Source organism: Trachurus japonicus, chromosome 1, assembly GCF_045865225.1.
Source record: "Trachurus japonicus isolate A0001 chromosome 1, Traja_1.0".
Taxonomy (NCBI): domain Eukaryota; kingdom Metazoa; phylum Chordata; class Actinopteri; order Carangiformes; family Carangidae; genus Trachurus; species Trachurus japonicus.
In genome coordinates this window covers 20022542-20045724 of record NC_140907.1, presented here as the reverse complement: position 1 = coordinate 20045724, position 23183 = coordinate 20022542, and the positions used below count along the sequence as shown (strand labels likewise).

The 23183-nt window shown below is 41.2% G+C and overlaps 4 protein-coding genes across 5 annotated transcripts in view; 2 read left to right on the top strand and 2 right to left on the bottom strand.

The window, feature by feature from the left end:
• The first annotated feature begins 1683 nt into the window (after positions 1 to 1683).
• On the top strand, positions 1684 to 8100 carry LOC146991804 (solute carrier family 22 member 7-like). The gene is made up of 9 exons (XM_085778931.1): positions 1684 to 2171; positions 2268 to 2371; positions 3525 to 3679; positions 3815 to 3983; positions 4294 to 4417; positions 5973 to 6082; positions 6237 to 6451; positions 6598 to 6706; positions 6820 to 8100. The coding sequence occupies exons 1-9, from the start codon at positions 1791 to 1793 to the stop codon at positions 7028 to 7030; spliced, it is 1578 nt and encodes a 525-aa protein (XP_085635057.1). The 5' UTR covers positions 1684 to 1790; the 3' UTR covers positions 7031 to 8100.
• Positions 7797 to 15904, bottom strand: LOC146991803 (ATP-dependent RNA helicase DHX15). The gene is made up of 14 exons (XM_085778859.1): positions 15729 to 15904; positions 13741 to 14083; positions 13443 to 13636; positions 13176 to 13335; positions 12448 to 12666; positions 12188 to 12355; positions 11764 to 11850; positions 11434 to 11583; positions 10621 to 10729; positions 10339 to 10530; positions 9227 to 9349; positions 8690 to 8880; positions 8368 to 8537; positions 7797 to 8252 (listed from the first exon to the last, which is right to left on the bottom strand). Exons 1-14 carry the CDS (start codon positions 15791 to 15793, stop codon positions 8135 to 8137), a joined length of 2289 nt encoding a protein of 762 aa, XP_085634985.1. The 5' UTR covers positions 15794 to 15904; the 3' UTR covers positions 7797 to 8134.
• Positions 15905 to 16342: 438 nt separating this feature from the next.
• LOC146991802 (extracellular superoxide dismutase [Cu-Zn]-like) lies at positions 16343 to 18455 on the top strand. Its single transcript, XM_085779030.1, has 2 exons — positions 16343 to 16471; positions 17552 to 18455. The coding sequence occupies exons 1-2, from the start codon at positions 16449 to 16451 to the stop codon at positions 18186 to 18188; spliced, it is 660 nt and encodes a 219-aa protein (XP_085635156.1). The 5' UTR covers positions 16343 to 16448; the 3' UTR covers positions 18189 to 18455.
• Positions 18456 to 20192: 1737 nt separating this feature from the next.
• LOC146991801 (coiled-coil domain-containing protein 149-like) overlaps positions 20193 to 23183 on the bottom strand; it is a 6585-nt gene continuing 3594 nt past the window's right edge. The window contains exons 6-13 of one of the 2 annotated variants that reach the window (XM_085778896.1): positions 22979 to 23151; positions 22148 to 22220; positions 21951 to 22035; positions 21667 to 21814; positions 21423 to 21499; positions 21266 to 21298; positions 21018 to 21083; positions 20193 to 20914 (exon numbers count right to left, since the gene is read on the bottom strand). In XM_085778896.1, the coding sequence (XP_085635022.1) occupies positions 20337 to 20914; positions 21018 to 21083; positions 21266 to 21298; positions 21423 to 21499; positions 21667 to 21814; positions 21951 to 22035; positions 22148 to 22220; positions 22979 to 23151 (1233 nt within the window). In that variant the 3' untranslated portion in view covers positions 20193 to 20336. The remainder of the gene's footprint in view (positions 20915 to 21017; positions 21084 to 21265; positions 21299 to 21422; positions 21500 to 21666; positions 21815 to 21950; positions 22036 to 22147; positions 22221 to 22978; positions 23152 to 23183) is intronic. The other variant, XM_085778906.1, reaches the window with a different exon arrangement.

Below are 23183 nucleotides of genomic sequence, written 5' to 3'. Positions count from 1 at the left end.
AATCCTGCCCTATGATCCTTTAAATGTATACAATATAATATCTCTATAAACAGTTTATAGAGATACAGTATGTTGATATGTTGGGTCCTGTATGATGTTTGAAAGAGAAGAAAAACAGAATTTTTTTTAACCGCACAAAGTAACAAGACTGATTATGTATTATGATAATGTATTTACATGTATTCAAATGATGGATTGAGTTTGTTCCTTTACTTTGCTTTACAACAAATTGTTTTCCAAGTAACGAAAGAAATTACATTTGATTCTACAATTGTAAACAAATTCATTGAGCAAATCTCAATAAATATTTGAAACCAACATGTACATGGAAACAAATGCTTCAAACACACAAGTGTTAAACAGTTGCATAATAGTAATAATAATATTATTAAAGTAATAGTTTCAGATGCATATAATATGGCACATTTAATACATAAAATGAGGCTCAAAACATGTGGAAGATGGTATAAAGTAGAATAATATAGGAAAATAAAACAAAGCTATGTTAAAGTAGAGTGATTAGAGCAGATCTGAAAATACCTGACCTTTTTTGCCTCCAAAACATGATTTTATTTCATGAATGTTCAGTCTTCATGAAATTTGCAGATGCTTGCCCTAAGCACAATCAGATGAAGTGAGTACTGTTTTTATCCACTTTTAACTCCAACATTGGTATGTCCACCTTTTGCAGCAATTACAGCAGCACATTTATCTGGCATAGTATTCCCTGAGGGATCAACCCTTATGTTATCCCATGCCTTCTGCTACTCAAGCCAAAGGTTTTCCTTTGAATGCATAATAGATCTGTCCAGTTTATTTTCCAACTCACCTCTTGCTTGGTGGGGTTACGGTCCAGACTTTGTAAATAATTTGACTTTTTCTGTGAAGGAACATGATTGTGTGACAAGCCTAGCTTGTTTTTTTGTAAGGAAAATGACCTAAACCTCCTTATGATGGCTCTATTCAATGGTTTATAGAGCAAAAATGATGAAAAGTGGCCAATTTAACAAAAACAACGGAAACCTCTTAAATATGCTATGTGTTGTTGCTAATAATTTTTTCCACCACTATACATTACACTTGAATATAAGAAAAGTTGGCTTCTAGTTTTCTGAGTAAAATTTCTAGACAATATTTGTGTGAAAATCCCAAGAGATCAAGTTCAGAAATACTCACTCACTTCGCACCAGCAGTCACTGAGATCACATTTTCCCCATTCTGATGATTGATGTGAACATTAACTGAAGCTCTTGCACCTGCATCTGCAAGATTGTATGCATTTATTGCTGCCACATGGCTCACTGATTGAATAACTGAGCAGTACAATCCCCAAGGTGATATGTGAGTCTGCTGGAGGGTCTCCTCTCAGTTGGACATGATAGGCTACTTCCACAAAACCACATCAAGGCTTCTTTAAATCCAGCAGTCAGAGCTCATCAGTCCACATCTACGAGTCCAGTGACTCTGAAGGAAACTCATTTTGAACCTTAATAACCAGCAAATGACTCATTTCTGCGAAGGGTGAAATGAGGATTGTGCTTTAACTATTAACACAAATGTTTCACAGCCCCACAGACAAGTTGTTTTAGTGGTTAAGTGAGGTAAAACATTCACCCATCTCTGCTTTAACACAGCAGCTCTTGGGAAAGTCAAATGCCAAAGGTTTCTTTATCAGGTCTTTGGTTCGAGTTTGCAGTTCACTTCATTCGAAGTGTCCATGCGTGGGTGTGTGAGAAGTTTTTCTTTTTTAATCTCAAAGGAAGACATTTTAAACACAGTGAGCAGCCACAATGAAGTTTGAGAACATCCTTGCTGATATCAATGGATTTGGAAGATTTCAGAAAATGATCATTGTGATCAGCTTCATTGGCCGCTTCACACTGCCCTGCCACTTCATGCTTAACAACTTCATAGCAGCAGTTCCTTCTCACCACTGTGACATTAGCTTGCTAGACGATGGAGATAATTTTAGGAATTTATCGCAGGCGCAGAGGCTTGTTGTCAGTATTCCTGTCCAGGAGGACGGGACTCTAAGCTCCTGTGAGATGTTCGAAGAGCCTCAGTATGATCTGCTGCTCAACCCGTCCAACAGCTCTGACATGCCCAGAGTGCTGTGCCAGACCGGATGGGTGTACGATAACACCACCTTCAAATCTACTCTGACTTCACAGGTGACTGACTTTTTTTTAGTTGTAAATAAGGCAAACTTAACGATATAAGTGATCTGAAGAAGTCATCTGTCCTCTTCCTTTACCTACTTGTCCAAGTGGGACCTGGTGTGCGACAAACGAGGGAAAAACAAAGCAACTGCGACCATCTTCTTCATTGGAGTGATGTTTGGAGCTGTGACCTTTGGAAGTTTGAGTGACAAGTAGGTATCACAGTTTACAACTTTAAAGGGATAGTTCACCCAAAATTCAAATTTCACTCATTATCTACTCACCCTCATGTCGACTAAGGGTTGGGAGAATTTTCAGAGTCCTCCGTGCCTTCTCGGAGTTACGAGGGGGTCTGTGCAGCAGTATTTGTCCATATGACGTTTGCGAACAGAGCTCACTGTGCGGACCCCCCCCCCCGTAACTTAGAGAAGGCACGGAGGACTCTGAAAATTCTCCCAGCCCTTAGTCGACATGAGGGTGAGTAGATAATGAGTGAAATTTGAATTTTGGGTGAACTATCCCTTTAAGATAGATGATAACTTCAGCTTCCAACCAATTAGAAACATTATTTGGACTTAGAACACGGCTCTCTTGAATACTCGATTCTGATTGGTCAATCACCGTTATTCTGCGGTGTTTATTTAAGCAATATATCACGACAGGCCGTGGTATATGCTCATTATACCACGGCTAAGGGGCGTTGTTCGGCCCGACGCGAAGCGGACTCCATAGCAACGGCTGACTCTGCATGTCCGGTCACGGCCGCTGTTTTGCTGAGCCTCCTCCCGTTCTTGCATTTGAAGCCTTTGATGATAATCAATCAGTGGATCGATGGATTACCATACACGTTACGATGTATTTTGTGTAGTCGTATCTGTCATAAACAAGAGATTACGGGGCGCGGGGTGCGTTTGTGTGGCAGAGGAGAGGACAGGAGAGGAGTTTGCTTTTCAGCCACGATGTGGAAATAAGGAGACTCCGGCCTCCACTCTCCCTGTAACAGGTTACACGTCGTTTATCTAACATTACAATTAGTCCGAAGCTGTTTAATGACGGTAAAAATGAAACATAAGGTATCCTGCATAGTTTCTCTTTTCTGTGCTGTGCTGATCAGAGCGGCATCCCTAGCAACGGCATAATTTTACACGAATAAAATATATTTTAATCATTATTTTGTGTTACATTATTGAATGATTTAGTTGTAGGCCGTGTTCTAAGCAGGATAATGTATAGTTGGTCGGTTGTTATGGAGAAATAAACCCCGACGGGTTGTATGGAACATGGTTGTATGGAACATACATTTCATACAACATGACCTCATGACAACCTCTGAACTATACATTATCCCTTACATATTTTTCACAGGTTCGGCCGTAGGATCATGCTGTTGGTGTCCTATGTGTCTGGAATGCTGTTTGCCATTGCAAGTGCCTTTTCTTCATCCTATGTGATGTTCGCAGTGCTGAGGTTCTTCACTGGGTTCTGCATCACTGGCATCGTCATCGTCTCGACTGTCCTTAGTAAATAATCTCTGCTTTGTATCTCAATACATCACCTCAGAAACCCTAATGCAGGTCTACAGAGACTATGACTTGTCATCTTTTGAAAGTAAGTTATATGGTGCTTGTTTGGTTTTTGGGGGGGGTTTTTTACAGGTGTGGAGTGGGTGGACGTTGAACACAGGAAGCTGGTGGGAGTGATCGACAGCTTGTCATGGACATTTGGGAACACAGTATTTGCAGGCATTGCCTATCTTGTGAATGGCTGGAGGTTACTGATTGTTAGTGTAACATCACCTCTAATCTTGGCCATAATGACCTGGAGGTACGACTCTGACATCGACATCTTCTCATCAAACAATTAAACTCAATGGGATTGACAATGTCTAACATTTAAGTAAACCCTGTAGCCACATATTACATTTACCAAAAACGTATTAAGACAATGTCTTCCAGGAGAAAGAAAAGGATAGCATGATTGGCTTTTGATGAATAAGGACTTGGTGATGTGCCGTCAATGGGCAGACAGTCCCTTCTCCCTTTGTGTGTTGCTTATATCTTACAAGTGTCCAACCACAGCTCAATATTTCTGGTGAACATTCAGGACTAAAAAACATCTTTTCTTTCAACATTAGGTGGATGCCAGAGTCGGCTCGGTGGCTCATTGCCAACGGAAAACTGGAGCAAGCTCAGATGTATCTGAAAAAATGTGCCATGATGAATGGAACAGAGGAGTCAATCCACACTCTTAAAACAGAGGTTAGCATCTAATGCTGGTTAATCTCTCTGTCAAATCTGGTGTCTGTGGTGACATTGCATCACCTGTGTGCTGATGCATTTTACATTAACCAGCAATCACTGTGACAAAGTTGAAGAGGGCAGCAAGGCATAGTGATGGAGACAGAGTAGGCTACAGCACATAGGAGTATAGTGGCGTTAATGACAGATGTGCCTTGGAGGTGTTGTGGACATTTTTAGGTCTGCCTGTTGGTAGTCAAAAAACAAGACCAGTGAAATATCATGTGATGATTTCAGTGTTTCCCATTAATTAATGAGTCTGTGGCGGCCCGCAGCTATATCACGCTAATTGCTCAGCTGCGCTATATCGATAATGATCTTAAAGCTCTTGTTTTGTTTTCTGAACAAGGAAGGACGAATTTTTTCAGTGGAGGAGGAGCTGTATTATTAATTATTTTATGAACTAGACAGATGTTGGACAGTTTACAGATATTATCAAAACTTAGTAAATTATGTTTGACAAGAATGTTGCAATGATGGTGCTGTCTGGTTTTCTTGTCCATGACCTTCAATGCCTGTCCGTAAAGAGACCTGATTGGATTAAGTGCAGTATGATTGGCCTGAGACCAGCATGGCATACAGTATCTTAAGTAGGGAAGTATCATGGCATTGAAGTACATTATAGAAGCACTGGATGTTAAAGAATTTCTGATGTGGCGGAAGTTCATGAGGTTAAATTTCAAGGCGTGAGACATTTTTTTGAGGTGTTTTTTAAAATTCAGATTAGAGTCAAGGGTGACCCCCAGGTATTTAAATACCTCCACAGTTTTTATCGTTTGATTGTTTACAATTATTTTAGGATATACATATTTCTTGTTCTGTTTGTGGAAGTACTGTCTTGTCTGTGTTCAAAGTGAGATGTGTCCGGTGGAGCCATTCTGATATTCTCTCCATAGCGTCTGAGAGTGTAACAGCCACTTCTTCATGATTTTTCCCGTGGGCAAAAATGACTGTGTCATCCGCATACATTATTGTTTCTACGTTGTCACAGATAGTAGGTAGGTCATTAATATAAATACAAAATAAAAGGGGGCCAAGGATTGAGCCTTGGGGAACACCCATGCTACAGCTTTGAAAGGAGGACTGATTGTTTTTGATCCTAACGCACTGGGTGCGCCCCGCCAGGTAGGACTGCATCCAACTGAGTACATTTTCTGACAATTTAAATTTAGTTAGCTTGGAGAGAAGAATTGAATGATTCACCGTGTCAAAAGCCTTGCGCAAGTCCAGAAAGACAGCCCCTACAACACCCCCTTTGTCCATCTTTTCCCTGACGACCACTAAAAAATAGCAGCAGGCCGTTAGGAAATGCTGTTTCTCGTTTTCATCTGTTGTCCCTGGCCAGATGTTACAGGCAACATATTACATAAACTCTGACTCTTCATACCAAAGGGGCAAGATAAAAGTATGACACTGCAGGTCTAAGAAATCCATCAAAAATCAACACGATCAATACACTATCCTCCAGTGGTTTGGAGTGAGGCTGACAGAATAATGCTGGTTTGCATTTTTTCAGACACTGTCCACTATTGTTGTGACAGAGAAAAGAGACCGGACCTATTCCTACCTCGATCTGATACGAACAACCAAGATGAGGAAACTGGCTCTGCGCACTGGTACATTGTGGTCTGTATTCCCAATGAGACATGGTCTGTGGTTTTAGGTTGTAAAATATATGATGTGTTGTGTTTTGGTCAAAGAGTTATAAAAGATCCAGATGAAAATGCATTAAGGTGTCTCAACAGATGCTTTCATGAGTTTGCACTTTCTTTGCCTCTAGGTTTTGTGTGGCTACTACATTTTATGGCATCAGCTTCAATATCACAGGCTTTGGGCTCAATATCTATCTCACTCAGTTGACCTACGCTTTAATTGAGCTCCCAGCCAAAATATCAGTTTACTACTTACTGGACAAGATCGGCAGGCGGCGCACCGAGGTGGGAGCTTTGCTGTTGGCTGCCATCTGTATTGGAATCAACATTGTGGTACCTAAAGGTAATGAAGATAATTATTCACTTCAACATACTTAGAACACAGGATTGGGGAAAATGTTGTTTCAGTAACAGCGTTGTCTGTCATTACTCACAGGACTAGCATTTTCATTTTTAACCTGCATTGATTAACTGATGTTCTTGTCTCAGATATGTCTGTTGTGAGAACAGTGGTAGCAGTGATTGGAAAAGGGTTTTCTTCAGCATCCTTTGCAACTGTTGTGCTCTACTGCTCCGAGCTCTATCCTACTGTTGTAAGGTAATAATACACTTAATCTGTCTAAACAACTTGTGCTATATCGACACTGCAGGACCCTGAAGTGATGGGGGTGTTTTCTACCAACAAATACTAAAATAATACCTTTCTTCCAGGCAGAACGGTATGGGCTATAACTCCTTCATGGGGCGGCTGGGTGTTGCTGTGGCTCCTTTGATCCTCCTACTGGATGATGTCTGGAAGGAACTGCCCCAAGTTGTCCTGTGCTCTGTAGCTGTGGTCGGGGGAGCGGTGGCGAGAACGCTGGCAGAGACACGCAACAGGTGCCTGCCAGAGACCATAGAGGACATTGAAGAGCAGTGGTAGTAAACTCTGTCCCTGGCACATGTTCAGCCACGCAGAGAAACTTCCAACAGTTTGTTCTGTGTGAATTCATGCGCAGCTTATATAAGGAAATATTGGTTGGCTGGAAGGATATTGTAACAATCTTCATCAGTTATGGATTTCACATTTTATCCTGTAATCCACAGGTTGAGAGTCTGTACTGTAATTAGACAAATTATTAAAGAACACTTTACTTAAGTCCTATACCTTAACATTTAACAGATATGTTATGCTGTATGAAATATATCTAATGTATAACTGTTGATACTGTATATGACATCATATAATGTGTTTAGGGCATTCAACAACATCATAGTATTAAAGATTTATTAATACTACCTATACTGTAAATTGAATTCTTCAAAGGGAAACTTGAAGTAATAAGAGTTACCAGTGAATTATATACCATGTGTATTTGCAAAAAACCAAGTCTTTTAATTTAGTGCCTCAGACTTTGTTCCCTTGAGATTTAAATGAGCAAACACTCAATATTTGATTTGCACGTTAGATTGGATTGTAAAATGAGTGCCATGTCCGACAAAGCAAAAAAAACATGCTAAGAACTTTAAAGAACAAATACATGAAGTATAAACATTTGTTAATATATTGCCCATATTAACCTGCATAATTGTTCTGTTTTACTCAACCAAATTCTTATCTCAACACAAAAGAAAAACAGTAAAACGGCTGTATGGACAACACAACTGTTAACAATAACAGTATTTACTGATTAATAGCTCCACAGAAATTAAGTCAAAGCTCCTTTATTAAAGAAACAACGCAAGCACAACTTTTTTTTATGACTCCGTATTCCCCTAAAGGAAAGTCAACCACATCTAAATGACATGTTTCCGATATTCCTTTTGAAAATCTTTTATAGCCAGGTCTAAGATTTGCTGCTGATATTTCATCTGACATTACACTTAGTTACAGAATTAACATTGATGATGGAAAGGGGGAAAAAAAGAAAAAGCAAACAAAATATAAAAATCAAAATGCCAAATTTTAAACATTAAGATACAATGATACAGAAAGATCTAAAACTATAGTACGCAGTTGGTTTCCAGGACACTTCTTGGCTATTGTTCAGTACTGGGAATACTCCTTGCTCTCTAGTTTGGCAACGATTCGCTCCAGCTGTCTTTTAGCTTCACATTGTGGGAAGTTACTCATTTCATAGTACTGGGGTGCAATCTTCACCAGCCTGTAACCAAAGAGAGAGGATCAGCGTTAATTATCATCAGTGAGATCATGTACAATCAAAGCTCAGTTGCAGTGATCCATCTCGAAGAAGCTGCATCAGAAAACAGTGCACGTACCACTCTGGCTTGATGTCTGTGCAAGTGCGGATGTAGTTCTTAGTGGTGAGGACAAACTCGTTGTAGAGCACCCACTCGGGCTTGTGGTCCAGGACTGTAGACGGGTGAAGTTGGACCACTTGGTTGTCTTTCACTGTGAGGTAATGACCTGTGCGCTCCAAATGTGCCACCTGCAGAGTGAGCGACCTCAACAAGTTAGAAAACAAACATCTGTGGTGGCAATAAGTAATTACTGAACACTAACGCTGCTTTGTAAAGTTTCTATTGAACGTAATGTTGCTGGCATCATTAATGTGTCAGCTGTCGGCGTTTGCATGCTCACCTGCATGAAGAAGCCGGTGCAGAGCGCCCTTCGGATGTTGATGTAGTAATCTCTGCTGGTGAACTCTGTGCTCCGACGTGGCAGGTTGAAGCGGTCCATGATCCTGGACAGCTGCTGCCGCACATTGTCAGCAGACATCAGCGAGCGGTAGTTGACAAAGTTGTCATAGCACCACTGGTTCGACTCGTGGTCTGGGAAAAACAATAACAGGTGTTTACACCTACAGTATGGGAATGGGAAGCTTTGGAAGCCTTGTGGATTAAATATACAATATAAAGAGGAGTCACTGAAATGACAGAGACCAAACTGACTCTGAAAAAATGTAGTGTGTCGTTGCAACTGTCTTTTTGTGAGTTTATAAAAAGGAATCATAATGAATGTTTATGCATTAATCTGTTTATTTTTGCTGGTTCTGTTGCATCCAAAGTAGTTAAAAAAACTCAATAAATGCAGCTTCAATAGTGTTAGAGCAATCCTTCCATTGCTGTAAAAAAAAAAGACACAGAATGATGATGGAGGACTCAAACTGGTGCTCACTTTGTTTGAAGGCATGGTAGACGTTGAGCAGCGTCAAGTGGTCTCCGTCGATGTGAGCAAACCTCATCTTGGACTCGTCTGCTGCCTTCTTAGCCTCCGTGGGGCGGACAAAACACTGTGGGACTAAACAAGGTTGGTATGGGCCCCAACAAAGCCGCCCATAGGGATGAGTCAAACATTCACAGAAAAATGGAGCAAAGCCTATGATGCTAGGGCACTCGACACTGCGGTGGGACAGGGCAGGACCACAAGCTCTATCAAAGGGGGCTGCAGGCTTTTCTCATGGTCATTCCCAACTGTACTGGCTATTAGCTCGTAGAGAGGGGGGTCATTTAACCACATCTGTAAAACAAGAGTTTTCACACAACTACAAAGTGTTAGGGACACCAGCAATGTTTAACTTTTCAAGTTTCAGAAAATTTGAACTTTTTGGTATTGAGACACAATAGAGTTAGCGCTTTATGAGCACAGATCATGGAAATGCTACACACGATAACTATGTAAAAAACGATAACAGTAAAAGTTCACAATGCATTTTTTTTTTAAGACGAAAAGAAAATTCACATAAATGTGATGAATATGAAAATAATCCAGTGGTGCCTGCCCTATCCACTAAACACACTGTACATGTTGTGACCAAAAGGTTAAAAAAAAATCTGGTTAAATATCAATGGGAACTCACTGGTCCGTAACAAACTGTCTCTCAAATAACAACTATATATATATATATATACATATGCCACTTTCTTAAATCTCGCTGCAACTACAACTCAGAGGGAAACATGACATAACTTTCTGTACTTGTATTTAATTCCACCTGGTTTAAAAATGATTTTCAGAAATAAGTATTTTGCTCTGACACTGGATCACAACACTGTTGCTACATATTCAGGACATATACTTGAAATTTGATCAACTTTTTCACCTGCTTCTCTATTCAAACACACAAAAAAGTTGACATTTAGTCGCCTCTGTTCCAAAATGCTGCACACAAACTAAATTCTAGGTGGGACACTTCTTCCCACCACCACCAGTGAACAGTCGTGTTTTTAACCCCACGAGAGAGGGGCTACAGAGGGCAAGGAAGATGTCGGCCCAGTCCTGGGCATTACCTGACAGCATGGCAGTAATGGAAAGGATCTCATTAGAGCAGTTAAACTCGCAGCTGGCAATGACCATCTTAGCCAGCTGGGGGTCCAGGGGGAACTCGGCCATCATGGAGCCCAACTCTGTCAGGTCACCGTCATCGTTGAGAGCGGCGAGGTAATTCAGCAGTTCAAGAGCCCTCATCAGTGTTTCAGGAGCTGTCGTGGGAGAGAGGAAGGGTTTAGACCGTCATGTCCTACAAGAGACATTTGGCTGTTTTAGGATTCTTATAACGCAGACCAACTCACCGGGGGGATCCATGAAGTCAAAGTGCACCAGGTCGTCAATACCGAGCTTTTTAAGCTGCAGCACCACGGAGCCCAGGTTTGATCGAAGAATCTCAGGGTATGTGTTATCCTGGAGAGGGATGGTGGCCATGTTAAATGAATCTCACAATAAAACTCTGATAAGATGAACTACAGCGCACATGTCAAACTCGAGGCCCAGGGGCCAGATTCGGCCCACAACATAATTTTATGTGGCCCGTGAGAAAATTTCTTTTTTCTTTTAATTAATGGCCCTTCTGGTTTAGCGCTCACACTACAAATCCCATAATACACTGCAACATCTACCGTATTGTCATGACCAAGCAATAAATCATCGAGCACCAAGCTCCTATCTGTCATGGACAAATTGGCATAGGAGAGAAAATGAGGCTAAATATGTGTTTTTTTGTGGGGTTTTTTTACAGCCTTTTCTGAAATCACAATACAGTTTTCACCAGCTTGTTCGTAGCTTTCTGAAATCTTCTCATTTTGATAAAAGGCACCATAATGGAAAAACAAAGTTCTTTTATTGTCATTCATCATATTCTTGTTTTTTAATTTTTATTTTTTTTTGAGAACATTTACAGTACGCTGGCTGGTCAAATTCATATTTCTGATTTCTGATTAAAACAATGTCAGTTTTAGTCTGTTCAATAACTGTCAGTACTGTTCGGCCTAAGACATACTTCATGTTTTACATTTTGGCCCCTTGTGTGATTGAGTTTGACAGTCCTGAAAGACAGGGAGCAGAGGAGCATCATTCTGCCTTGTGTTCATGTCACTGTGGTCACTCACCTGCATTTCTGTTTTGTAGGCTTTCTCTGTGTAGAGGCGGAAACACTTTCCTGGACGTGTTCTGCCTGCTCGTCCTGCCCTCTGCTGGGCAGAAGCTTTACTGATGGCTGTGACCAGCAAAGACTCGACCCTGATTCGAGGATTGTAAACCTGGACACGTGTTTGAAACAGTTAAATAAACAACTGAGATGTGCATGGCTTCACGTTGTAACTACCAGGGAACAATAAAACTAATAAACTAAACTAACAGTTACTATCAACATGTTTCACAGAATGATGCCGACCAACTCTGAGACTCTATATTAGACAAACCACGAAAGATGAAATCACCTTTTGTTTGGCAAATCCAGGATCAATGACAAACACTACACCATCAATTGTCAGAGAAGTCTCAGCAATGTTTGTTGATACCACGACCTAGGTGGAAGAAGAAGAAGCAACTGTCAGTCAACTATGGTCAACATTTGATAGTTTGGTGCAGTTTGGCGTTTTCTGTGTATTTTTTCATTTTTTATGTTATGTGTAGGGACTACAGATGGAAATTAGCTGTGAGCTAAATCTGGTGCAACTATCTCTTCATTTTTTACTGCAATTAATGTAATTACACACTCTCCCTTAATAAACGAATAAACTAAACTAGAAGGATGCATCATGGGAAGTCATTCAAGAAGGGGAACGCTCATAATTAATACTTGGTTTGAAACTCATATTGTAATAAATCTGAAAGCTTTGTTTCCCACAAGTTAAAACGCACCTTTCTTCCTATTGCGCCGTTGGGCTTCCGTGGAGGAGGCGGCTCAAAGATCCTTTGCTGCTGCTGTGGCGGCAACGTGGAATACAGAGGAATGATTTTGATGTCTCCAACTTCAGGTCCAAGGTCATCGACCTCGCGCTTGATCCGTTTGCAGGCCTCATCAATTTCCTGAAAGCAGAGAGTTCATTTCACTTTTGCTGTTCTACAACAATACTGAGGCTTCCCGAAGGACTTGAAGTGTCAGCGTAGTTGAGTCTTACCTCCTGACCAGTGAGGAAGAGAAGGCAGTCACCTTCATCTTCTTCACACATATGAATCTGGATGACAGTGCGGATGGCTGCCTCGAGGTAGTCACGCTCGGGCTCAGGGGTGTAGAAGATCTCCACGGGGTGTGTGCGCCCAGGGATAGTCAGCAGGGGACAGTTGTCAAAGTACACCTGGAACTTCCCAGCATCCAGCGTGGCGCTCATGACAATCACCTGTGCATGAAGGAGACACCACTCAGCTTTTATTTTCAACTCATTTTGTTTAAAAAACATAAACAGAGTATTTAGTTTAAGCCCGTGACCTACTAAGCGGACACAAACTTTACAGTTCTGACCATGTTTTAGTGTGCAGTCCATCATTTATATATCATATCAACATATTTTAGCAAATTGAGCCATCAACAGAGTTTTTTTTTTTTTAGTTTTTTTTATCTCTAATACTTACTAAGCTGTTGTAAGTGATAAAAAAGTGCACATAACCAAAAAAAAAAAACTGTGCTTTAGATCATGTATTTCCTATTTTATCATAATTAGTGGAAGTTAATGAATAAACAAAGTATGCAAAATGACACTCTTTTAGAGTTTCTACAGTGACCTACTCTACGATATTCATTTTATTATCAGGCAAAATTGCAGGAAAAAAAACTGACGTAGCAAAACCCAACATTCACAAAGAAAAAAGCAAATTATTCAGTATTTCTATTAAAGAGAAGAACAAATACCTTCAGGTCCGGTCTTTGACGCACCACCTCCTTGAGCACACCCATCAGGATGTCTGTGGCCAGGGTTCGCTCGTGGGCCTCGTCCAGAATGATCACACCATATCGCTCCAGCAGTGGGTCATTCATGGCCTCTCTTAGCAACATACCGTCAGTCATGTACCTGAGGAAATAACGGACAAGGTTTGTTAGATGAAGACGGGGGTTGATTCAAATGAGATAAAGATTGATTTGAGCCGATAAAGGTCGTCATTTCCCTGAATTACTCACTTCAGTATAGTCTTAGCAGAGCTACAGTCCTCAAATCGGATGGAATAACCGACTTCCTGTCCGAGCATGACATCCATTTCATCTGCCACTCTTTGAGCCACGCTCATGGCGGCCACTCTCCTGGGCTGAGTACAAGCCACCGCTCGCTTGGGGCCAGGCAAACCTCTCACCATGTCCACACACCACTGTGGGATCTGAAGAAGGAAAGCAAAGGTTACGAGTTGTTTGTTCAGTGTGCACTTCACAAGGTGTCAGTGTCCTGCACATGAGACATGGGTTAATCTATGGCATTTCAGACCTGTGTTGTTTTCCCAGAGCCAGTTTCTCCGACAAGGACGAAGCTCTGATGACGTGTGATGATGTCGCTGAAGCTGTCCTTGTACTCCCATACCGGAAGCTGTAACCTCTTCTTCAGGATCTCGTAGTAACGCGGTGTGTGCGGTAGGTTGGTGAACGGATTGATCTGCTGTTGCACAATCATTTGCTTCAGGGCTGGTAAACCCGGCCCGGGCGTCGCGCTGTTGGTTGGCGCACTAGAAGGCTTTGGGTCTCTGTCCCGGTCTCTGTCCCGGTCCCGGTCCCTATCTCGGTCCCTGTCCCTGGAGCGGTCCTCACGGTCTCTGTCCCGTTCCCTGTCTCTCCTATCAGCATCAGGGCAAGAAATCATTATCAACAACATTTCCCTTGTAAAGGAATCATTATGAAGAAAAAAGCAGCAACCCGTATAGAAAAGCCTGACTCACGTTGCATGGAACAGACGGTGGGCAGTCTGCAAGCGCTTACCTCACAAGACAAATACATTGTAGGGTTGCTATGACTTTTGATGATGTGAGGCATTCATGTCTGTTTGGTGATTCTTTATTTTCAAACATCAGGTTGACCATCTGAACTTCACAGTTCACAAAAACCTGTTTGATGTCGATGTGAGTAGTACAATACAAGTCTGAAGTCTTCAATTGCCTTCTATTATGAATGCAGCATTAACCTGCTTTATGTACAACACAGAGTCACTTATGCTGGATTTTAAAATTCACAATACACTCACTGAGTGTTATTCTTCCATTTTTAACAAAGATTCATTTAGTATTTGTTTGTGATGGGAATTACTTAAAAGTATATTTGTTTTTACTTTCCTGACATTTTAAGGATGAAAAGGAATTAAAGGGCAGGCTCACGTCTAGTGTCCCGTCTCTCTTACAGGAACAGCTACAGCTAAGTGTCCATAAGAACATTAACATAGGTTTTGTTTACCGTCATCATTCTTCCTAATCCTGCTGATCATTACAAGATCCCTTCCTAATGCAAGTCAAAGGGGACAAAGTCCAGTACTCCTCCATGTTTTGCAAAAAAGAAAAGAAAAAAAGTCTATGAATATGTCCAGCTGAATTTAATAAGGCTTCACCTATTCAAGTGGGTGTCTTTCATTTTACATCAATCAGTAGAAAATCTCCCTCCTAGTCACTAAAGCTCAACAGAAAAACTAAAAGGAAAGACTATTATTGTAAAAGATAATACCTTGAACTATAGCCTGTTCGTTTGTTCAGGCCAAACAGCTGAAGTCAGATATGAATAACCAATGAAGACAGAATAACTTTTGTTCCCCATTACCACAGTCTAACATAGACATTATTTTTTTTAATAACAAGGCGAATTGACGAGAGCAAGAATAAATGTTAATATTACTCAAGACCGACTGGTCTACTCCAAGACAGACTGGAAAAAACATCGCTTTCTCATTTAAAGCAGGTGTTTGTTGTTGGCAGATCAATCAATAACAATAATTGTTAGCGGTGTTGTTTCACTGTTGTTAGCTCGCACGCTCTTGCACTGGTTCTGTCATTGATTTGATAAAAAACGGTACGAGTGTCTAGTGTTAGTAAATCATAGTTTTAGTCTTTTTTTAAATGTCGTTTTAGTCTTTTTTTTTAAAGTAAGTGTATAGAGGCTGTCTGGAGGTGTTAGCACCGCGCCGACCAAGGTTAGCCCCACCACACACACACGTGTCTCCGCCGTGATGAAGCTAACGTTGCGGCTCCGCTTGTTAGCTCAGGCAGCTAAGTTACCTCCAGTCACTGAGCCCCGGACTGAAAACTGTTTATATACTGCACATGACACCGCGTACTAGCAGCTAAGAGCAGAGTTTAACTATTGACGCTCAGAGTTACGTTAGTTTAAATTGCTTTTTCTGCTTATTTGACACCTAATGGTTTGGCCACACTAACTAGCATTAGCTAACAGTTAGGTTAGCACTGGAGCAGACATGTAAAACCGAGCAGCGTCGCTTACCCGTCAGACCTCTTCTTACTGGAGGAGTAGTCATCACCCAGGTCCAGGCGATGTCTTTTAGACATCTTTAGGTGGGGATAAAGGTTGATTATCTCCAATAAATCAAGATCGATCAACGAGAACACAGTTCTGCCGGGCGATGTGACACCAAACTCGGTTTCCTGATTCCCGTGCTGCTGGAGTGTTTTCTTCTTCACACAGTAACTTGGAGTTCATAGATTTCATTTACCGCCACCTACTGATCTGGAGGTGAAAAACAACACATACACAAAACAAACAAACATGGATTTTTGTCATTTCAGTGACACATAGACTGTGGCATATTGTTCCATCACAGAAATACTGCAAGACCATTGATTATTTTCATTATCAATACATCTAACATTCAGGGCCATTATTATCAAAAAGGCTCATCATAATCCACTAAAGGCCACATTAACAAATTCAAACAGTTACTGATTTATTTTTGTATTATTCTGGCTATTTGTTTGTGTGTGTGTGTTTGTGTGTGTGTTTGTTTGTTTCTAGAGCGTAGACTGAGAGGCACCATCAGTCTTCAGAAATGAGACAGAAGCTGTGTTGATCTGCTCCACCCTCAGTAAGTAACGCCTACTGACACGCTTATACAACACTTATGAAACAGTTTGCATCCCGACAGTAGGCTACCTGAACAGCGCGGAACAGCTGCTCACAAAGACGGGAGTTCAGTCCAGGGTTTGGATGCCGATCATGGGTTTCCACGGGTAAGTGAACTCCCCACACCTCAGTCCGAGGTGTTATAACATAAAAGAAGAAAAATGTAAAATCGCTGCGACATTGTGGGTTTTCTAGCGGTAAGAACAGCCTGCACGTCGCATTTTTTGTTGTTGCTTTTATAGCCATTATAATGTTTTGTGCATTTATTTTTAATATGATGTTGGGACTTAACATGTCATGTGTCTGCTTTTACCTAACTTAAACTCTGAAGCAAACTTTGCCCTTTATTTGGAGTGAACTAATTCTATTGCTGTGGAAATTCATCACCAAATGTATTTTTTGTAAAGTTCAGTGCACATTTTTTTACTTGGCAGATTTTAAAGGTTTTGCTTTAATAGCTGAGGGGTGTATGTCTTTTTTTTTTTTACTCCATTGACCTCCGAAGTTTAGGAAATTATAGTTTTTTTCCAGATAACATTATATGATATGAAGCCTCTCTGTTGTGGCTACTGTCTTCAGGGCTGCAGACCAACATGATCCAGCATGTGGGACCCATCTGGGCCTCATAATTGTCACGTACATATAAACCAAAACCAAGCAGCAGATCTCAGTACAGCCTCTTCTGCAGTCTGTGTGTTTATTTTTCTTTCTTTTTTTCTAGAGCCCCAGTCATCAACACATTTAACTCAACCTGAACCTACATAACTGACCCTACTCAGATCCCTCCACGTTTTTCGTGTTTATTTGGATTTCTTTATTGAGAATAGATCAGTTTTTTTTTAAAATTATTATTATTTGATATGTGTCCTGTTTTGGTGCAGTGTAGGTGCTGGGCTGTAACACTGATGGTATTAGTGAAAGCAACCATCCAGTTATGTAAGAAGGATTTAACAAGGTCCAACTCCAACAGCATGAAAATCCTCCTAAAATAGGCTATAATAATGCTGGATAGCCTACTGCCCGTAGCCAAAATATTTTTCAACTGTTGCATCTACTGTCACTTCATTAAAGGCCCTGGATACTAGTAGGCTATATGGCTCTGAGTTTAGTTGATGTCTGTGACTCTGTGCAAATATGGAAAGATTATTAATCTGATTCATTGCTCTAATAGTTGTTATATCTTTCAGGTCAATGCATTTATTGGGAGCTGCTCTCTTGGTTCTGCTGGCTGGCTGTCAACTATGTGTCTTAGCTGACAGTGATGTTTTGGCTCCACCAGAAGTCTCGCAGCACAATGGCACCATGTATGCAGTGTGTAAAATGAGACCCAGCGTCGCACTAGCTGCGGGCTTGCCCAGAGTGTACGGTCAGGCCCTGTTCAAACAGGATCATCCTGATGGAAATCTCAAAGTCCTGCTCCGGTTCAATGGCTTCCCTACAGACATTAATCCAGAACCCAGAGCGGTGCACATCCATCAGTACGGAGACCTGAGCCAGGGCTGCGACTCCACCGGGGGCCACTACAATCCACATGGCGTGCATCATCCAAACCATCCGGGAGACTTTGGGAACTTCGAGCCCCAGGAAGGAAAAATCAATACGTTGATAGATTCTGAGGCAACGCTCTTTGGAGCACTTTCTGTAATGGGAAGAGCAGTGGTGGTGCACGAGAAGAAAGATGACTTGGGGCGTGGTGGAGACGCTGGCAGCCTGCTGCATGGAAACGCAGGGCGGAGGCTTGGCTGCTGCATCATTGGGGTTTCTACACCCAGTCAGTGGAATACGTATCACAAGCAGTACAGGAGGAGGCTGAGGAGGAATTAGTGGTTCACACTTTAAATCAGCTTGTATGGGTTTCACCTTTGCATTCACTCGTCGTTCCCTCTGTAGTCTGTGTCTGATAGCAAGAAAAATCAATGACTCACTCACACTTCCAGCTTCCAAACATCTAACAGAAGCTCGTCACATGGAGTGGAAACTGGCCTGAAGAATGTGATTCACCTCTCTGGACAGAGTGCAGGGAAAATTGATTTTAACATTCATGGATGCATCTTTGATTCTGATTAAAAAAAAAACATTGAGACTTTGTATAAAACCTCACATTAAATTGACATTCTGCATTACACATTGTATCAAACTTTGTTTTGAGGGAGGTTGTCTTCACTTGAAACACAACCAGTAGTTGAAAATCTTTTATTTTGCAGAAATAAATTCATATTTGTACATTCAACACTTACAGTATACATATGGCTCTATGTAATTACTATCTGCTGAGTTAATAATATATATCTTTTAACCACAATAACACAAGACATCAGTGCTGGTAATCTAGATGTGTTCTTCAGTGTGTTACAGACTAATATGTTCTGTAAATATATTCTTCAATAAAATCTGTTTGTTCAGTGTCAGCTGACAAATCAGCAAATATTTGTTTGGAAAACTGCTAAGTCAAAAGAAGAACATGGATTAAAACAAGGAAATTGGGTTTTCTTTAATCAATTCACTTGCCATGCAGGATCTTATGTAGCTTTGATAATAATGTGCTTTCATTGTGTGAAGATTTTGAGTTTTACAAATTAGTCATAGCACGGGTCTGTGTAGTCATTCCTGCACATTGGAGTCCACCCTTCACATTTCACCATGATGACACATACACACACACAGACTGAGAAGGTGAAAACAACACCAGACCTGCAGTCAAGGCTGGTAATATTGTTCATACAGTGATTTTCTAACATATTGTAGGTTTATTTAATGTCATGGGGGGAAGCACAGACCGAGGTAGAAAGATAAATGGGAATGTTTCTGACCGGTTTTTAATTTCTGAGCAACAGTAAGTCTTTCTGTGCAACTGCGCTTTGTTTCCCTGTTCATTTTCCATTATAATTTCCTTGTGAGTCAGCGTCCCACTAGATAGTTAACAGCAGAAACATGATGCACATTCTCCTTAAACTTAGTCCCTGTGGTAAAGGGTTTAAAAGTTTACAACTTATGTAAATGATATTGGACTGAAATGATTGAATGCAGACAAATCTAAATAATCACAATATTTCCATAGCCCTGGTTTGCTACTTCACTGATTCTCCACTCATCACCTCTGACACAGCAGAAACGGCCACTAACAGTGTGGCAAGATACTTTTCCTGGTAGCCTTCAGCTACTGAGCTCCTCTACTGTGGAACCAGCTTTCTCCATGGGTCAGAGATTAAAACCTTCCTGTATGACAGAGCTTTTAGTTAGGGCTTGCTAAGGTAGCCCTGAACCATTTTATAGCTACGCTGCTATAGGCTTAGACTGCTGGGGGACACATATCTCTCCTCTCCTCCCATGAACCAGTCTGCCATCCAGTATTCCCATTTTCCTCAGTTGATGTGAGGCTCTAAGGGCAGAGGATGATGTTATGATGCTGTGTAAAGCCCTTCGAGACAAACTGTTTTTTAAAAATGGGCTATTTAAGTAAGCTTGCTTCGCCTTCCTGTTTCAACGTGATGGTGCCACTGATGTTCATAAGTAACTGGTTTCATGCGTTTGGTGGACTGGACCTCGAACCAACAACTGTTTTTTTGGATAAATGAGAACACAAACTGTTAATGTTCAGCTTCACTAATTCGCTGGCTCAATGGGAGCAAATATCAGGTGGTGATAGCAGCACATTAATGCCCAACGCACATTAGAAATGAGATGTTCAACAATCACATTTCAATATTGCGTGATATTAAATGAGTGGTCACTTACTGTGGCCATGAATTGAATGTAATCCAGTTAAAAGGTGGGACTACAATCAGTTTAAGAATTTCTTTCTCTGGACAAACATGAAATTTCATGCAGTGGTCACTGAAACACAATCACTCACCATCTGTTAATTCTGGCAGCTCAGTCTTGGCACTCTCCAGTTTTTTTTTTCCAGTACTCATAAAAATAAATTATATTATGATCATTATATCATAAATCCACCTTTTTAAATTATCATTCTTAAATTTCCTCTTGATGCAGCTGCTGGAAGACGTCAGATGTCACACCTGAAAGCTCTGTCTCTTGGTTTGGTTGGATGCTCTCTTCCTCTTTCTCCTCCTCCTCTTCATCATCATCATCAGCAGCAGCAGCAGCGACAGCGTCGGGCGGAGCAGCGTGAACCTCTGCCTGTGTGATGATACACTCAGTCTCAACAGTTTCATCCCCTTCTGTGCATTCCTCTGCCTCACCCCGTCTTCTTCTCGCAGCCTCCGAGTTGTCTACAGTTTGCTGTGGGGGTTGAGGGTCTGAAGGACAGGGTGTGTCCTCCTCTGTGACAGTGGGAGGGGAGTCACTCACCCACTCATCTTCTTTTTCTTTTTCTAAAGCAGTTAAATCTGTCGTGATCTGTGTGTGAGTGTTTGGTGTTTCTGCCAGAGGCTCTTCATTGGCTGACCGAGGTGAAGGGATTTCCTGGGGCTTCTCCTCGCCGGACAGCATGGACACCTCTTTCTGAAAAGCCGATGCATCTCCGTTTTGGTTTTGAACTTGTGGGGAGCCCTGCTGCTCGGCCAGTGTATCAGCAGAGCCGTCATCAGCTGTAAGAACAGACAAAAGAAGACCAGCATTCAAGAAATGCGGCTGCACAGAGGTGGAAAATTGATGAAGACTCACTGAGACACGGCTGCACTGAACCTTCACCTTCCTGTCGGGGAGACTCTGGTGACTCATCCTGCTGAGAGCTCAGGATGATGGCGTCTTTTCCCCCTGTCATTAGAAAACATTACTCACTGTAAGCTCCTATTAGTGGGATTTAAATGAAGATATCTGTATGACACTATTTCAAACTGTGCGACTGATATAGATGAGTTTCAGGTGGACAGGTGAGAAATGGAGGAAGATGAGGTTCAGAGGTTAACACTGTGGTTAATAGACAGTGGAAATAGTACCATAAATTCCAAGAGACACATTATAAGTCAGGCCTCCAGGTAGCATGAAGCAAGAAGGACAAAGAAAAAGATAAGAAGGGTGAATTATTGTACAGTATATGTATAATGTATTTATATAGATGTGTATCTGTTAATATATCAAGAGATTTATATCCACCTGGCAGGCTCCATAATCCAGACATCTCTAGAGTTTTTAGTTTCTTCTCCAGCTCTGCCACTCGATTACCAAGAATCCTGGTGAAAAAGACAGAAAGACTTATAAACAACAACAGACATGAGTCCTTCTCAGCATTCGCATCTGAAAGAAACACATGAGAACAGCCATGAGTTCTGATCTGGACCCACGGTTATTTCTGTATGCAATGCATGAGGATGAATGAGTCCAGAATAAACATTAGTACTTGTTGATCTGTCGCTGGTGCTGGATCACCATGTTCTTTTCGTGGATGGTCTCCAGCAGAGCCGTGGCCAGAGACTTGAGGTCTGAGATGGACTGAGGAGTCACCGGCAAACTGCAGCCGTTCTCCTCAGAGAGCAGCAACTCCTTCACTGCACACACACACACACACACATATATAAACATGTTTTTTCTTCAGGTCATGTGTAAATGTGTCCATGTCCTTCTGTCACAGAGTGAAATAATTGAGTAATATAAGTTTTATAGATACAATATGAATCTTCTGACCCTGTTTGGCAGACAGCACCCCCGTGAGAGCGCTGCTGTTGGCTTTGCCGCAGATCTTAGTGTTTTTCCTACACTCCAGGGCACTCTGTGGGCAGAGGGAGGAGACGTTGATGCGTGCGACAGAAAAAAACAACAGTTTGTCCTTTTAATGAATGAAACAAACGGAAGTGAGAAGATAAATGAAAACATGGAGCCACCTTGTACTTCAGCAGATTTGATTTGAGCAGGTTGACCTCCTCCTGCAGCTGACTCAGCCGCTCGTGTAAATATCTGAAAGAAAGAACCCAGATTCAGATTCATCATTAAGCATCATCAGCACTGTCAGCCCATTGGGCACGGGGTGAAGAAACCTTCATGTTATAAATGAGTAACAGCCTAAGATTAAGATTAATCTGCATCAATACATTGATTCAATAATCAATGAGTCAATCAGTCCATCAGACATCAATAAATATTCTCACATGCCTTTATTTTTACAGTTCCCCCCAAAATATTATATTTCAATTGCAAAGTGTGTAACTCATTACTAAGATCTAAAATATTTGGTTTGAGAACTTAAATTCACAATATCCTGCTTTAATGTAAACAAATAGGAATTTAAAGTTGTTGTTTGTTTGTTTTTAGACGGATAAAACTGTCAAAGTTCAATAAATCAGAATGTGGCACTTCTTAGAGAACAAGAGGCCTGTTCTTATAAAAAAAATATATTGTTTTTCATTGTAATGTCTGCCTGAGCTCAGAGAAGAAAATATCAAATGACATTTTCTTTCTCTTTGTGACTTGATATGATTGGAGGTGATTGTGTTAAATCAGCAGGTAACATTGTCTCATATTAATCAAAACTGAACTGTGACAGAGTTTGTGAAAGTGACAAATGTCAAATAGCTGACTCTCCATTGAATTGATATAATATCATATTGTAATGAAACTTGTGAGTTACAGCCCTACCTATTATACACAAGTGGTCAGGCTACTCCCTTTAACTGTAGACACAACGATAAGGTACAAACAAAAAAACAAAAAAACACCTGTTCTCCATGCAGAGCGCATCTATGTCCAGAATCCGAATCTCATCGTTGCCCACGATGTGGTTCATCTCCACATTGAGACGATGAGCCTTCTGCTGAAACACGTCCCGCTCTGCTCGGACGTCCTGGAGCTCATCAGTGAGCGACTTCACGCTGTGCTCCAGCACCTCATTCTACAACCACACAAAACACAATGTGTCAATAG